The sequence below is a fragment of the Giraffa tippelskirchi genome, chromosome 9 (genome assembly GCF_054371585.1).
Source record: "Giraffa tippelskirchi isolate mGirTip1 chromosome 9, T2T-mGirTip1v1.2.pri, whole genome shotgun sequence".
Lineage (NCBI taxonomy): Eukaryota > Metazoa > Chordata > Mammalia > Artiodactyla > Giraffidae > Giraffa > Giraffa tippelskirchi.
The window spans coordinates 84,217,354-84,232,926 of record NC_137283.1 but is presented as its reverse complement, the minus strand read 5'-3'; the positions used below and the strand labels follow the sequence as shown (position 1 = coordinate 84,232,926).

Here is a 15,573-nt window from a genome sequence, read left to right as displayed (position 1 = left end):
TGACCACTGCACAATATAGTCCACAAACGAATAGTATAGTAGAAATAATGTTAATAAAATATGTTTTCCATCATAATACAATGTTTAAAGCTGAAAGCATTTAACTATAGTAACAGTATGTTCATATTTCAGTTAGATAGGGAAAGAGGTTCTGTTATCTTTTTTTATTACAGTTTTGTTTTTATTTATATTACAATTGACTAACAAAAGACCTCATGGTTGCATGTTGCTTGCATGATTCCTTCTCATTAGGTCAAAGGAATTTTTTTTTATTAGTAAGCAGAAATGTCCTGAATCCTTTTCCTGTGCCTCTAGCACTGTTCCAGGTAAGATGGAGAGCTGGGCGGGGGGTTATAATTTTAATCAAGTTACTGACAATACTCCTATGACTTTGCATGGACTCCAGGCTTTGCATGGACCACCACCACCAGGTAACCCACAATTATTCTGTCCCTCATCCTTGTTTTAGGTCAGAGATAAGTAGTTGCTATAACATTCTAAGACTTTAGACTTTGCCTTGTATTAAAGAAAAGTCATAATCAAAGCCTTTTAGTTAGAGACTCTGGGAAGATAAGCCTGGGAAGCCAGGAAAACCAGTTTGGAAGCCGATGAAGTCACTATGCAAGCTGGGGAGAGGGGCTCCACGAAGACAGTGGCAATAAGGAGCAAAGATGTGCAGTGTTTGGAGGGGGAATCAACAGTATGGTGACTGGCATGATTTCAGGGACAAGAAAGAAGAGACAATACAACTGTGAAAGTTTCACTGTGTATCCTGGTGACACCATCTGGGTGGAAACAAAAGTTCTGGTTTAAGACCCAGAGACTGGGGTATCGTGGAGGGAGAGGGAAGCAAGGGAGAGCGAGTAGGGGAGAGAGGGAAGGAATCAAGATAGTGAGATAGATTTTTTAGAACATGATGAAATTAATTATAATACATGTGATTAAAGAAGCTAAGTATCATACACTCAAGAAACTCAGAAAGTCCACAAGTACTAATTTATCACATACTACATGTAAGGTGTTACGTGAGGAACCAGGGATACAGTGTGAATAAGCGACACAGTCCCCGTTGCCGAGCTCTCACCACTGAGACAAATTAATAACATTCCACAAACCAACTCGTTTCCAACATAATTCCAGGTCTGAGAGTGGAAGAAAACACCTACGTTTGATGACGGACAGCGAGCACCACTGGACCTTCTTCCAGCGACTGCAGATTAGCCAGTGGTTGACCCTCTTGACCAGCTCTGCTAAGTGGTCAGGGTCAGACTTCATAATCTGATCAAATTCTGCAAACTGGGAAATCAAATAATTGACTAATAATATCAAAAGACAGACGTGCTTAAACACACAGCGAGATACAAAATAACTAGAACACAAATCAAAATCTAGCTTTCTGTAAGTGGTCACAAGCCTGTTACACAGACATGTCTCAGCGGAGTTTCACAGCAAACCCAGACGCACGTTGCTGAATTTTGCTGCCTTTCTCTTCCTTCCTCCAGGACTCGTTTTGTAGAGGTTATGCGGAGGGTGAGTTACTCATTGCTAGTTAGCAGACTCAGTAATAAAAGTAGGAAAAAAAAATCATAAATGACCATTATAGATGATGGGCAAAAAGGTTTTATGGAGAGAAGAATGAAAAAAAGTCTAACATATCTCTGAACTGGCTCATCCATATTCCCAAATAACTATACAAGCGAAGGTCAGCTCTATAAAACTGGGCACCATCAAAACTACTGTGTCCCCCCCAACCCCATCCTTCTTTTGGTCAGAAAGAAGAAATTGCTACTAAGAGACAGACAACACAAATAAACATCTAATAGGTTATTAAATCACAAAATGCATGATTTCTACAATTTACCACCAAATTACATACTGATTTCTATCCTTTACCAAATATCCCACTACAATATATTGAGGATGTCACATACCTATCAAAATAACAGCTTCTTGTAATCAAAATTAAAGGTAACAGAGATTAAAGATCTTTGAAAATTTGCCTTCTGCCTGCACTGTGTCCTTCTGACTGATTAATTTTTCTGGAGGCAGATAAAACCAAGTGCTTTCTCTATCAAGCTATAAATCCCTAAAATAGTTATTATAGATCCAAAATAAGAAATGTTGAGCTTCTAATAAATATGTATGACTATAGCTAACTCAACTATGAATACTTATATATTCATTTTCTCTTAACTTGCTTCCTTTTATGATAAGAGACGATACAGGTTTTCTGGAGTAAAAATATTCATAGGAAAGGGCATACATTGGTAATGCATTACAAAGATTTCATCTCATGCCTCAAAAGGTGAAATCAGATTTATTTATCTGATTAATTTAGCCTTCAAGGCACTAGAGATTTATGAATGATTTTGCTAAGTCAAACAAGTATAGTTGTCTATTATATAATAACAGTTGTGTTTAAAATTATGAGAAAGCAATATTCAATCAATATTAAAGAAGTCAAGAGTGGTGAAAATACTATGAACAGACTGTGAATGGCACGTAAGTATTTCTGCATCGTATGTATTTAATCATGAAATATTCCATAACTCAATTTTGTATCATAGTACAAGACTAGTGCAAGAATCTGTAAATACTAAAACTATGAGTAGCCTAAGAAAACTATATTAGTACAAAAGTATGCATACAGCCATCCCTTCTATGATTTGACAGAAGTTAGCACAGACTCCAGTCCAATTTTCTATATGCTATACATCTATCATGGTCTAACAGATCTCATTCTCACAATGAAGACTCAAAAGTACCGTGACACTTTTATTTACTAAAGACCAAATTAATGTTTTAGAAAAGCTTTCAACTTGTTTAAAATAGAAGTATTCCTGGTTAACCCTTATTTTAAGTGAAAAATTCAACTAAACAATCCTCTGATTCCAATACTTCCAAAGCTAGAGGAAAAAAGCAAAAACAAAAACTCCGTAGAGCGCTACACACTGCAAACTTCTCACCAGGGGGGAAATTTTGTGTGTGTGTCCCATATATATGCATGCTCTAAGTGAGTATCTAATTTAAGAATAATATAAATCACTAAACATTTAAAAATATTCACTGACTCCAACTGTCCATACTAATTATGTTACAGTTTAAAATAAAAATGCATTTACCTTGCCAGGTCTAAAAAATACTTTAGTTAACCCAAACTTGTAATCGACTTCATTTAAGCCCAAAGCTTTAAAAAGAGCCTGAAAAATAAAAGTTAAATGCCAATTAGGAATTAATAAGAAAGAGTTTATAGCTAATAAATCTCAATTTAAGTAGTATTTGTACCTTACAAAACAGTCTTGGATCTAATCTTGCGAGTTTATCTGGCATATACTTTTTATACATGTTGTAGAGTTCGTGAAATGAAGCTCGTGATGGGAAACCGCCTTGCATCAAGTCCAAGACAGACACCATACCTAGATTCATAAACAAACACAAGTTTTACTGCCAATCACCACACAGAAGTCCACAGATAATTTGCAAATGATCAAAGAATTTTACAAATTAAAAGGGGCAATTTACAGAAATTATCAGCAATGAAATATTACATAGAAAATATCATACCTACATCATACTTATGTTTCCAACTTATCCATCACCTAAAAACTACCACAACCAAATTTCATCTCAAACTAGCTTTTTTTTAATATATTCAATGTTGATAATATTTAGTGCTGTTAAGACTGTGGGGGGGAAATTACTTTTAAATACACTATTTCTGGAAATAAAAGATGCTTCAGGATTTTGAGAACAGTGCTACAGAACCTGTCAAATTAAACACACGCATATTTTCTGTTTTAGTGATGACACAGATTTCTCCAAAAGAAATAAATGAAGATATCTGCAAGTGATGTTCATCGTGTCCCTGTGTGTAAGGCATTATATTAGAAATAAAATAAATTGCAAGAAAATGAAAATAAAGTAAAACAGCTTGACTATATTTTCTAGAGATAAACTACTGGTCTCTCGAAAATTCAAATGTAGTTTGCATCTATTTTTTCTGCTGGAAACCTTTGTGTCACAGTATACAAGGCAAAGACCTGCATTCGGCTACTTTCCAAGTTCTGAGGTTACTTCTGGAATAAGATTAAGAGTTTCCAAGACGAAGTCAAACATATTCGCTGGTTCTCACCAGTGTTTAAAGCAAATGGAGAAGACAGAAGACTATCTCACTCTAAAGACCCCCATTTCACTCACCTCTCAAAGGAGCTAGTCTACAGGGGTAAAGAATCTACAGGATGACTGTCAACATTCAGTATAACTTCAGTAAATGACTAATTTGAGCCTTGAGTCAGTGTGAGTTTTCATGGCAGGAAAAGCATAAGAAAAGGCTCAACTACTGATAATACCAGGACTTTTGTTTATAAAAAGACCTGGATTTTAGTCTACAGGACTATTTAAATAGATGAAGAAAATAAGATTATTCAATATAAAGTGTTAGGACAAATGGCTAGACATAAGGAAAACAAAAATAACATCAGATCCATACCTCACTCCTTATGACCAAAATAAATTTCTGCTGGTCAAAAATTTAAATAAGCAAAATAAAATTATAAAGTATTTTTAAATGGGTAGGTTTTTATTTTAAAATAACCTCACTGGGAAGAGAGTCTTTCTAGGCCATCAGATTGAATTTTAATCTGACTGGCAAAGGTGTAAAACTCCAATAATACTTAGGGATAATGACAGTGTAGGAAAACACACACATACATTCTTAGTGGGAGAGTAAACCAGTGCAACAGTTTCAGATGGCGATCAGGAATAATTATTTACATTATTATTATTAAATGCTAATAACAGACAGTTATCCCTTTGACTATTTTTCACTTCTATGAATCTGTCATACAACTGGTCACTGATGTGGGCAAAGATACACATAGAGAAGGTCTATAAACTCACTGGGTCATTGTTGGTAACAGAAAACACAGAAATAACTTAAATACTAATTACATTATACTACAATCATGTGATCAGTCACTTAGTTTAGTCGCTCAGTCGAGTCCAACTCTTTGCGACCCCATGAATCGCAGCACGCCAGGCCTCCCTGTCCATCACCAACTCCCGGAGTCCACCCAAACCCATGTCCATGGAGTCAGTGATGCCATCCAACCATCTCACCCTCTGTCGTCCCCTTCTCCTCCTGCCCTCAATCTTTCCCAGCATCAGGGTCTTTTCCAGTGAGTCAGCTCTTTGCATCAGCTGGCCAAAGTATTGGAGTTTCAGCTTCCACATCAGTCCGTCCAATGAACACCCAGGACTGATCTCCTTTAGGATGGACTGGTTGGATCTCCTTGCAGTCCAAGGGACTCTCAAGAGTCTTCTCCAACACCACAGTCGAAAAGCATCAATTCTTCGGCACTCAGCTTTCTTTATCGTCCACCTCTCACATACATACATGACCACTGGAAAAACCATAGCCTTGACTAGACAGACTTTTGTTGACAAAGTAATGTCTCTGCTTTTTAATATGCTGTCTAGGTTGGTCATAACTTTCCTTCCAAGAAGTAAGCGTCTTTTAATTTCATGACTGCAATCACCATCTGCAGTGATTTTGGAGCCCAGAAAAATAAAATCAGCCACTGTTTCCCCATCTATTTCCCATGAATTGATGGAACCAGATGCCATGATCTTAGTTTTCTGAATGTTGAGCTTTAAGCCAACTTTTTCACTCTCCTCTCTCACTTTCATCAAGAGCCTTTTTAGTTCTTCTTCACTTTTTGTCATAAGGGTGGTGTCATCTGCATATCTGAGGTTATTGATATTTCTCCCAGCAATCTTGATTCCAGCTTGTGCTTATTCCAGCCCAACGTTTCTCATGATGTACTCTGCGTATAAGTTAAATAAGTAGGGTGACAATATACAGCCTTGACGGACTCCCTTTCCTACCTGGAACCAGTCTGTTGCTCCATGTCCAGTTCTAACTGTTGCTTCCTGACCTGCATACAGGTTTCTGAAGAGACAGCTCAGATGGTTTGGTATTCCTATCTCTTTCAGAATTTCCCACAGTTTATTGTGATCCACATAGTCAAAGGTTTTGGCATAGTCAATAAAGGCAGAAATAGATATTTTTCTGGAACTCTCTTGCTTTTTCGATGATCCAGCAGATGTTGGCAATTTGATCTCTGGTTCCTCTACCTTTCCTAAAACCAGCTTGAACAGCTGGAAGTTCATGGTTCACGTATTGCTGAAGCTTGGCTTGGAGAATTTTGAGCATTACTTTACTAGTGTGTGAGATAAGTGCAACTGTGCAGTAGTTTGAGCATTCTTTGGCATTGTCTTTCTTTGGGATTGGGATGAAAACTGATCTTTTCCAGTCCTGTAGCCACTGCTGAGTTTTCCAAATTTGCTGGCATAGTGAGTGCAGCACTTTCACAGCATCATCTTTCAGGACTTGAAATAGCTCAACTGGAATTCCATCATCTCCACTAGCTTTGATCATAGTGATGGTTTCTAAGGCCCACTTGACTTCAAATTCCAAGATGTCTGGCTCTAGGTGAGTGATCACACCATCGTGATTATCTGGGTCATGAAGATGTTTTTTGTACAGTTCTTCTGTATATTCTTGCCACTTCTTCTTAATATCTTCTGCTTCTGTTAGGTCCATACCATTTCTGTCCTTTGTTGAGCCCATCTTTGCATAAAATGTTCCCTTGGTATTTCTAATTTTCTTGAAGAGATCTCTAGTCTTTCCCATTCTATTGTTTTCCTCTATTTCTTTGCACTGATTGCTGAGGAAGGCTTTCTTATCTCTCCTTGCTATTCTTTGGAACTCTGCATTCAAATGGGTATATCTTTCGTTTTCTCCTTTGCTTTTCGCTTCCCTTCTTTTCACAGCTATTTGTAAGGCCTCCTCAGACAGCCATTTTGCTTTTTCACATTTCTTTTTCTTGGGGATGGTCTTGATTCCTGTCTCCTGTACAATGTCATGAATCTGTGTCCATAGTTCATCAGGCACTCTGTCTGTCAGATCTAGTCCCTTAAATCTATTTCTCACTGCCACTGTATAATCATAAGGAATTTGATTTAGGTCATACCTGAATGGTCTAGTGATTTTCTCTACTTTCTTCAATTTTAGTCTGAATTTGGCAATAAGGAGTTCCTGATCTGAGCCACAGTCTGCTCCCGGTCTTGTTTTTGCTGACTGTATAGAGCTTCTCCATCTTTGGCTGCCAAGAATATAATCAATCTGATTTCAGTGTTGACCATTTGGTGATGTTCATGTGTAGAGTCTTCTCTCGTGTTGTTGGAAGAGGGTGTTTCCTATGACCAGTGCGTTCTCTTGGCAGAACTCTATTAACCCTGCTTCATTCTGTACTTCAAGGCCAAATTTGCCTTGGAGTGTTCTTACAAATTTACAAATTTGTTTTACAAATTTACTCCAGGTGTTTCTTGACATCCTACTTTTGCATTCCAGTCCCCGATAATTAAAAGGACATCTTTTTTGGGTGTTAGTTCTAGAAGGTCTTGTAGGTCTTCATAGAACTGTTCAACTTCAGCTTCTTCAGCATTACTGGTCAGGGCATAGACTTGGAGTACCGTGTATTGAATGGTTTGCCTTGGAAACGAACAGCTATCTGACAGAATGTGGTCCACTGGAGAAGAGAATGGCAAACCACTTCAGTATTCTTGCCTTGAGAACCCCATGAACAGTATGAAAAGGCAAAAAGATAGGACACTGAAAGATGAACTCTCCAGGTCAGTAGGTGCCCAATATGTTACTGGAGATCAATGGAGAAATAACTCCAGAAAGAATGAAGGGATGGAGCCAAAGCAAAAACAATACCCAGTTGTAGATGAGACTGGTGATAGAAGCAAGGTTCGATGCTGTAAAGAGCAATATTGCATAGGAACCTGGAATGTTAGGTCCATGAATCAAGGCAAATTGGAAGTGGTCAAACAGGAGATGACAAGAGTCAACATCGACATTCTAGGAATCAGCGAACTAAGATGGACTGGAATGGGTGAATTTAACTCAGATTACCATTATATCTACTACTGTGGGCAGGAATCCCTTAGAGGAAATGGAGTAGCCATCATAGTCAACAAAAGAGTCCGAAATGCAGTACTTGGATACAGTCATGATAGAATATGGTATATTAATTAAAAATAATAGGGCAGAGCTTTAGCAAGTATAAAAAATATGTTTAAGGCACAGAGTTAAATGATCACCTTTTTGAAGGGAGACTTCTTTTTACCAAATTATTCTGTACCATTTCATTTTTGTTACAGTGAACATATCTATTATAATTTTCAATATAATTATATAGTAAATATAATACACAATTTATATATACTATTATAATATATAACATGTTATATATTATAATAAAACAAAGTTTAATACTAAATTAAATATAATATTAAACTTAATTTAATGGAACACATAAAGGCAATTGTTCCTACGGAAAGAAATTTCCAGAACTAGACTGAGGCTCTGGCTATGTTTGGAGAAATAAAAGTAAGGTTTGATTGGTACTGTCAGAATTGTTGCCCATGTACATCAAATAAACAAGTACACTTAGAAGCGTGTGCATCCCACCCTCTGAGCCCCTTGGCTTGCCCTACCGCTGTAGACAACGTAGGAAATGGCTCACAGAAGTTCATTAAGAATTTCATGGAGCTTAACAAATTACCAAGTCTGTGGTTGCTTTCTCCACACTTGAAGCTAATTTACTCTAAAGATACTCTGAGGCTTAAAAATGTAAAAATCGCCAAACCAAGTACCCTTCCTTCTAGAGATTCCCACGCCCGGCTTTTCCTCAGGGGAGTCTGGTGAAGCGCCTCCTGGTGCGGGCTCAGCTGGCCGTCCTCAGAGCCCCTCTTTGCTACCACAGACAGGGAGCTCAGCCCAGAAGTTAAAGGAGGAAGACCTGCCTTCCTTACTTTCCCCTACTCTCCCTGGGATTGGCCGATCAGAAGACAGTCCCTTTTAAAAGCTGTCCTAAGTTAATTATTCTCCTTAAATTGGAAAAAAATAGAAATAGAAAGGCAAAGGAGAATTCCAATCTCAAATGTTTTTATTTTAGAAAGCATTATAAATATTTTTATTTCTACCAGTTATTGGTAATTTTTTTTTTTGCTTTTTCTCATTACCTAGTCATACAACTACCAATTCTAAGCCACTTTACTGCAATTAGTATTATAAAAAAATCAAACTATTATGAATCAATGGCATCTATTAAACTGCCAACCTATCTTGTTAAAATGAACTGCTTACTGAAAGAGGAATCCCAGCTAAAGCATTAGTGAGCCCACATTCTGCTAATCTAATAGTGCATTGAACTAAATCTAAACACACTTGACTTGCCAGGACACTGGATGCTCAGTAGGAAGTAAATGATATTATGTTAGGTTAACCAAATCCTAAAGAGAAATTTAAATGAGCAAAATAAGCAGACACCAAGCAAAAATGATCTGAAGAAACTATTACAAAAATACAACTATACATATGTAGGAATAAAACAGACATCATTTATTTAACTTTCTGGTGGTGGTGGTTTAGTCAACTAAGTTGTGTCCAACTCTTGTGACCCCATGGGCTGTAGCCCATCAGGCTCCTCTGTCCATGGGATTTCTCAGGTAAGAATACTAGAATGGGTTGCCATATTTAACTTCCTAGTATTTTTTAAAATCAGTCAAGAATAAATCTTTATTTCCTAGCCTGTGCATTTCATTCAACAGATATTTACTAAGTCTAGTATATGTTTTGCATTTCTAGGAAGCAGGAACGTGCATACAAGTCAGGACAGTTTCTGCCCTCAAGTGTTTACAGATTAGAGAAAGGAGAAATTAAATAAAATCTGTGACTTTGAAATGAAGGTGCTCGGCACCCTTTACTTGGGCCCCCTTCCTTGTTGGGGGCATCAAGAAAGGCTTTCGCAAGGCAATGACAACCAAGCTCAGATGTGAATGATGAAGACAAAGGGGAGATGAGAGTTTATCAAACAGAGGAAGCAGCAGATGAGAGGCCCTGGGACCAGAGGGAACACAGGGCATTTAAGAAACTAAAACAAAGGCCAGAGTGACTGGAGAGCAGAGAGAAGAGAGAGAAAACAGAGGCAAACAGACACACGGGCCAGATCACACAGGGCCTCACAAGCTGCAAGAATTCTGCTTTTTACCCCAACCAGAATCAGAAGCATGGCAGCATGTCAAGCAATAAAAAGGCATGCTCAGGTTTGAGCTGTAAGGCAGTAACTCTGGACGTACATGAAGAACATACCAAGCAGATGCAAGGAGGATGGTTAAGAAACTTCAGCAAAAAAATAAATAAATAAATACATCAAAACTGACTTGAAAGAAAAAAAAAAAGAAACTTCAGCAAAGAGCCAGGTGAAAGATAGTGAGAGCTTGAATTACGGAGTCCTAAGACTATGCCAAAGCCTTTGACTGTGTGGATCACAATAAACTGTGGAAAATTCTGAAAGAGACGGGAATACCAGACCATCTGACCTGTCTCTTGAGAAACCTGTATGCAGGTCAGGAAGCAACAGTTAGAACTGGACATGGAACAACAGACTGGTTCCAGATAGGAAAAGGAGTACATCAAGGCTGTATATTGTCACCCTGCTTATTTAACTTATATGCAGAGTACATCATGAGAAACGCTGGGCTGGAAGAAACAAGCTGGAATCAAGATTGCCGGGAGAAATATCAATAACCTCAGATATGCAGATGACACCACCCTTATGGCAGAAAGCGAAGAACTAAAGAGCCTCTTGATGAAAATGAAAGAGGAGAGTGAAAAAGTTGGTTTAAAGCTCAACGTCCAGAAAACTAAGACCATGGCATCTGGTCCCATCACTTCATGGGAAATAGATGGGGAAACAGTGCAAACAGTGTCAGACTTTATTTTTTTGGGCTCCAAGATCACTGCTGATGGTGATTGCAGCCATGAAATTAAAAGACGCTTACTCCTTGGAAGGAAGGTTATAGCCAACCTAGATAGCATTTGAAAAGCAGAGACATTACTTTGCCAACAAAAGTCCGTCTAGTCAAGGCTATGGTTTTTCCAGTGGTCATGTATGGATGTGAGAGTTGGACGGTGAAGAAAGCTGAGCGCCACAGAATTGATGCTTTTGAACTGTGGTGTTGGGAAGACTCTTGAGAGTCCCTTGGACTGCAAGGAGATCCAATCAATCCATCCTAAAGGAGATCAATCCTTGGTGTTCATTGGAAGGACTGATGTTGAAGCTGAAACTCCAATACTTTGGCCACCTCATGCGAAGAGTTGACTCATTGGAAAAGACCCTAATGCTGGGTAGGATTGGGGGCAGGAGGAGAAGGGGACGACAGAGGATGAGATGGTTGGATGGCATCACCGACTTGATGGACATGGGGTTGGGTAGACTCTGGGAGTTGGTGATGGACAGAGAGGCCTGGCATGCTGCAATTCATGAGGTCGCAAAGAGTCGGACACGACTGAGCAACTGAACTGAACTGAAGGCTCACTGTTCGCAAGGAGAGGTGATCTTAAATGTTCCCACCCCAAGCAAGCAGTGGTCATTATGTGGCCTGACAGGACTCTTAGCTAATGCTATGGTGGTGACCATTTTGCAGTATGTAAGTGTATCAAATCAGCACATTGCACAACTTGAACTCATACAATGTTACACGTCAGTTATATCTCAGCAAATCTGAGGCAGTAAAAGACACACTCCTTGGGTCACGTGGAAAGGGGCTTGGGGAGACTCAGACTGAGAACACATGCCTAGGCTGTCCAGTATGGGAGCTGCTGGACACACGCTCTGTAGCTGCACTAGCCACATGTGACTTGTTGTTTAGTTGCCCAGTCGTGTCTGACTCATGGACTGCAGCATGCAAGGCCTCTCTGTACCTCAGCATCTCCTGACGTTTGCTCAAGTTCATGTCCATCGCATCGGTGATGCCATCCAGCCGTCTCATCCTCTGATGCCCTCTTCTCCTGCCCTCTATCTTTCCCAGCATCAGGGACTTTTTCAATGAGTCAGCTGTTTACATCAGGTGACCGAAATACTGAAGCATCAGCTTCAGCATCAATCCTTCCAATGAGTACCCAGTGTTGATTTCTCTTAAGATTGACTGTTTGATTCCCTTGCTGTCCAAGAGACTCTCAGGAGTCTTCTCCAGCACCACAGTTCGAAGGCATCAATTCCTCGGTGCTCTGCCTCCTGTATGGTCCAGCTCTCACAACCATATGTGACCACTGGGAAGACCAGAGCGTTGACTGTATGGACCTTAGTTGGCAGAGTAACATCTCTGCTTTTCAATACACTGTCTAGGTTTGTCATGTGTGACTATTTACATTTAAATTTTTTTAATTAAGCATGATTAAAAATTCAGTATCTAACTCATACTGGCCACATTTCAAGGGCTCAACAGCCACAAGTATCTAGTGGCTGCCATACTGGACAACATGGGTACAGAATATTTCCACCTCCACGGAAAGTTATATCAAACAGCACTGACAGAAGTGAGAAGAAGCGCAGGTCCAACAAGGGATATCCAGGTGGAAGAAGACGACCCCGCAGAGCAGGCAGGGACGGCCAAGCATTCAGGTGAAGCAGGGACACTCGCTGTTTCAGCAGCCAAGGAAAGGCAATGTGACAGCCACAGAGCGGAGCCTGAGGTGGCTGCAGCCCAGTGAGATGAGGTCTGCAAAGAAATGCCTAACTCAGGATCAGGAGAGTCACCGGAGATCCTACTCAGAATCATTCTGGTGGAAGCTGATTTCTCCTGGGCTCAAGAGTGAGTGGAAGGCAGGAAACTCAGAAAGCAAGAAGAGAATATTCTTGGAGAGAAAAGCAAAACCTGGAGAACAGAAAGTAAGGCCAGAGATGGGGATGGAGTGGGAAGGAAATGTTGGCAAGAGGGAAAGAAGATGAGGTTCAGTGGGGAGAGGCCATCTCAAAGCTTCAGTACAGGTCATCAGTACTCAAGGTTCCTGAGAAGGCAGGGAGGGATGAATCCAAAACACTGCAATCTCATTGAGGAAGACAGGCACTTTCTACTTTCCATCAGGAGGGAAAGCATGCAGGTGAAGATATTTGGCAGCACACAGGTAAGGCGTTCAGCTTTTGAGTAAAAAGAGGTGAGGCTGCCTGTTGGCAGGGGCTCAGGGCAGGGTGAGTCACACTGGTCTCTGGGGAGAAACAAAACCTGCTAGCCAGGGAAACTTGGTGGGTGGGTATGAGAGCCCTTTGAAGGTTAGGGATCATGAATTTACAACAATGCCAATCTGCCTTGCCCACCTTCTCCATGCAGATGAGGAGAAAACGATTCATTGACAGCTAAGGTTTTGAGAGGGGTCACGGGTAGACACAGCTGAGTGCCTTAGAATTGATGCTTTTGAACTGAGGTGTTGGAAAAGACTCTTGAGAGTCCCTTGGACTGCAAGGAGATCCAACCAGTCTATCCTAAATGAGATCAGTCCTGAATATTCATTGGAAGGGCTGATGCTTAAGCTGAAACTCCAATACTCTGGCCACCCAATGCAAAGAACTGACTCATTGGAAAAGACCCTGATGCTGGGAAGGATCGGCGGCAGGAGGAGAAGGGGACGACAGAGGATGAGATGGCCGGGTGGCATCACCGACTCAATGGACATGAGTTTGAGTAATCTCTGGGAGTTTGTGATGACAAGGAGGCCTGGCATGCTGCGGTTCATGGGGTCACAAAGAGTCGGACACGACTGAGCGACTGAACTGTGCTGAAGCTTATATAATTGGGGGAGGGCTCTTTATGAAATAACTATGAAATTATAAATTACAAAGAATATAATATCAGGTACAGGGTTCTGAAAGGAGCCCATATAAACAAGGCACTCCGAAGCTAAAGCGACCTCAGCTTTCTCATAAATCTGCTGCTAAGAGAAGCAAGAAATGGAGTCAGGTTGGCAAGAGGGTTTCAGGAAGCGTCCCAAGCCTGAAACCGTAGGAGTGTCCAGGCCCGGGCCCTGGGAGAGGCGGGGTGGTATGAGGACGGAGGATGGCACAGGACACAGAAAACAGCCCCGGGCCCCTGACCTGAGTGAGTGGACCAGGTTTTGGTGTCCTTGCTTCTCACTCTACTACTTGTAAAAAAAAATGAAAACAGCAAAATTCCCTTGGCTCCCATGGAACTTTTCTCCACTTGGTTAAACCAACACTCTCCGCCCCTCACGTGGCCATGTCTGTCCTTCCTCAACGGCACTGTGTTGCTTGTTTGTTTTTTACTAAGTAGCACAGTGAGAAGCAAGGACTCCAAAACCCGACCCAGTGACATGGGGAACGAGCCGCTGTGGGACTGAGGCGGCCATGGAAAGAAAGCTGCAGAAAGCACCCACAGAGGAGATCTGGGTTCACAGCTAAAGAGTGCTTTTGGTTTTCTGAGTTATTTTTAATTTATTTTTTAATTGGAGGAAAATTGCTTCACAATGTTCTGTTGGTTTCTGCCATACAATAATGCAAATCAGCCATAATTATACATACATCCCCTTCGGACATGGAACAACAGACTGGTTCAAAATTGGGAAAGGAGTATGTCAAGGAGTGACAATTCACCCTGCTTGTTTAACTTACATCCAGAGTACATCATTCGAAATGTCAGGCTGGATGAAGCTCAAGCTGGAAGCAAGATTGCTGGGAGAAATATCAACAACCTCAGATATGCAGATGACACCACCCTAACGGCAGAAAGTGTAAAGGAACTAAAGAGCCTCTTGATGAAAGTGAGAGAGGAGAGTGAAAAAGCTGGCTTAAAACTCAACATTCAGAAAACTAAGCTCATGGCATCTGGTCCCATCACTTCATGGCAAATAGATGGGGAAAAAATGGAAACAGTGACAAAGTTTATTTTCTTGGACTGCAAAATCACTGCAGATGGTGACTGCAGCCATGAAATTAAAAGATGCTTGCTCCTTGGAAGAAAACCTATGACAAAACTAGACAGCATATTAAAAAGCAGAAATCAGTTTGCTGACAAAGGCCCATAGAGTCAAAGCTATGGTTTTTCCAGTAGTCATGTATAGATGTGAGAGCTGGACCATAAAGAAGGTTGAGCATTGAAGAACTGACACTTTCAAATTGTGGTGCTGGAGAAAACTCTTGAGAGTCCCTTGGACAGCAAGGTGATCAAACCAGTTCATTCTAAAGGAAATCAACCCTGAATATTCACTGGAAGGACTGATGCTGTGGTTCCAATACTTTGGCCACCTGATGTGAAGAGCCGACTCATTAGAAAAGACCCTGATGCTGGGAAAGACTGAAGGCAGGAAGAGAAGAGGGCAACAGAGGATGAGATGGCTGGATGGCATCACTGACTCGATGGACAGGAGTCTGAGCAAACTCCAGGAGATGGTTAAGAACAGGGAAGCCTGGTGTGCTGCAGTCCACGGGGCGACAAAAAGTCAGACATGACTGAGCAAGTGAGCAACAGCCCCTCCCTGTCCCTCTTGAGCCTCCACCCCTTGAGGTTGTCAGAGTGCCAGGCTGGGCTCCCTGTGTTAAACACCAACTTCGCACCAGCTGTCTGTTTTACACGTGGTGGTGTATGTATGTGAGTGCTACTTTCTCCATTCATCTCACTTTTTCCTTTCCCTACTGTGTCCACAAGCCT

General features: G+C 40.7%; 1 protein-coding gene across 3 annotated transcripts in view; it reads right to left on the bottom strand.

The window, feature by feature from the left end:
• Positions 1-15,573, bottom strand: part of MYO6 (myosin VI) — a 155,842-nt gene that overhangs the window by 27,185 nt on the left and 113,084 nt on the right. For all 3 annotated transcript variants that reach the window (XM_081530828.1, XM_081530829.1, XM_081530827.1), the window contains exons 21-23: positions 3,286-3,416; positions 3,123-3,200; positions 1,167-1,296 (exon numbers count right to left, since the gene is read on the bottom strand). In XM_081530828.1, coding sequence (XP_081386954.1) covers positions 1,167-1,296; positions 3,123-3,200; positions 3,286-3,416 — 339 coding nt within the window. The remainder of the gene's footprint in view (positions 1-1,166; positions 1,297-3,122; positions 3,201-3,285; positions 3,417-15,573) is intronic.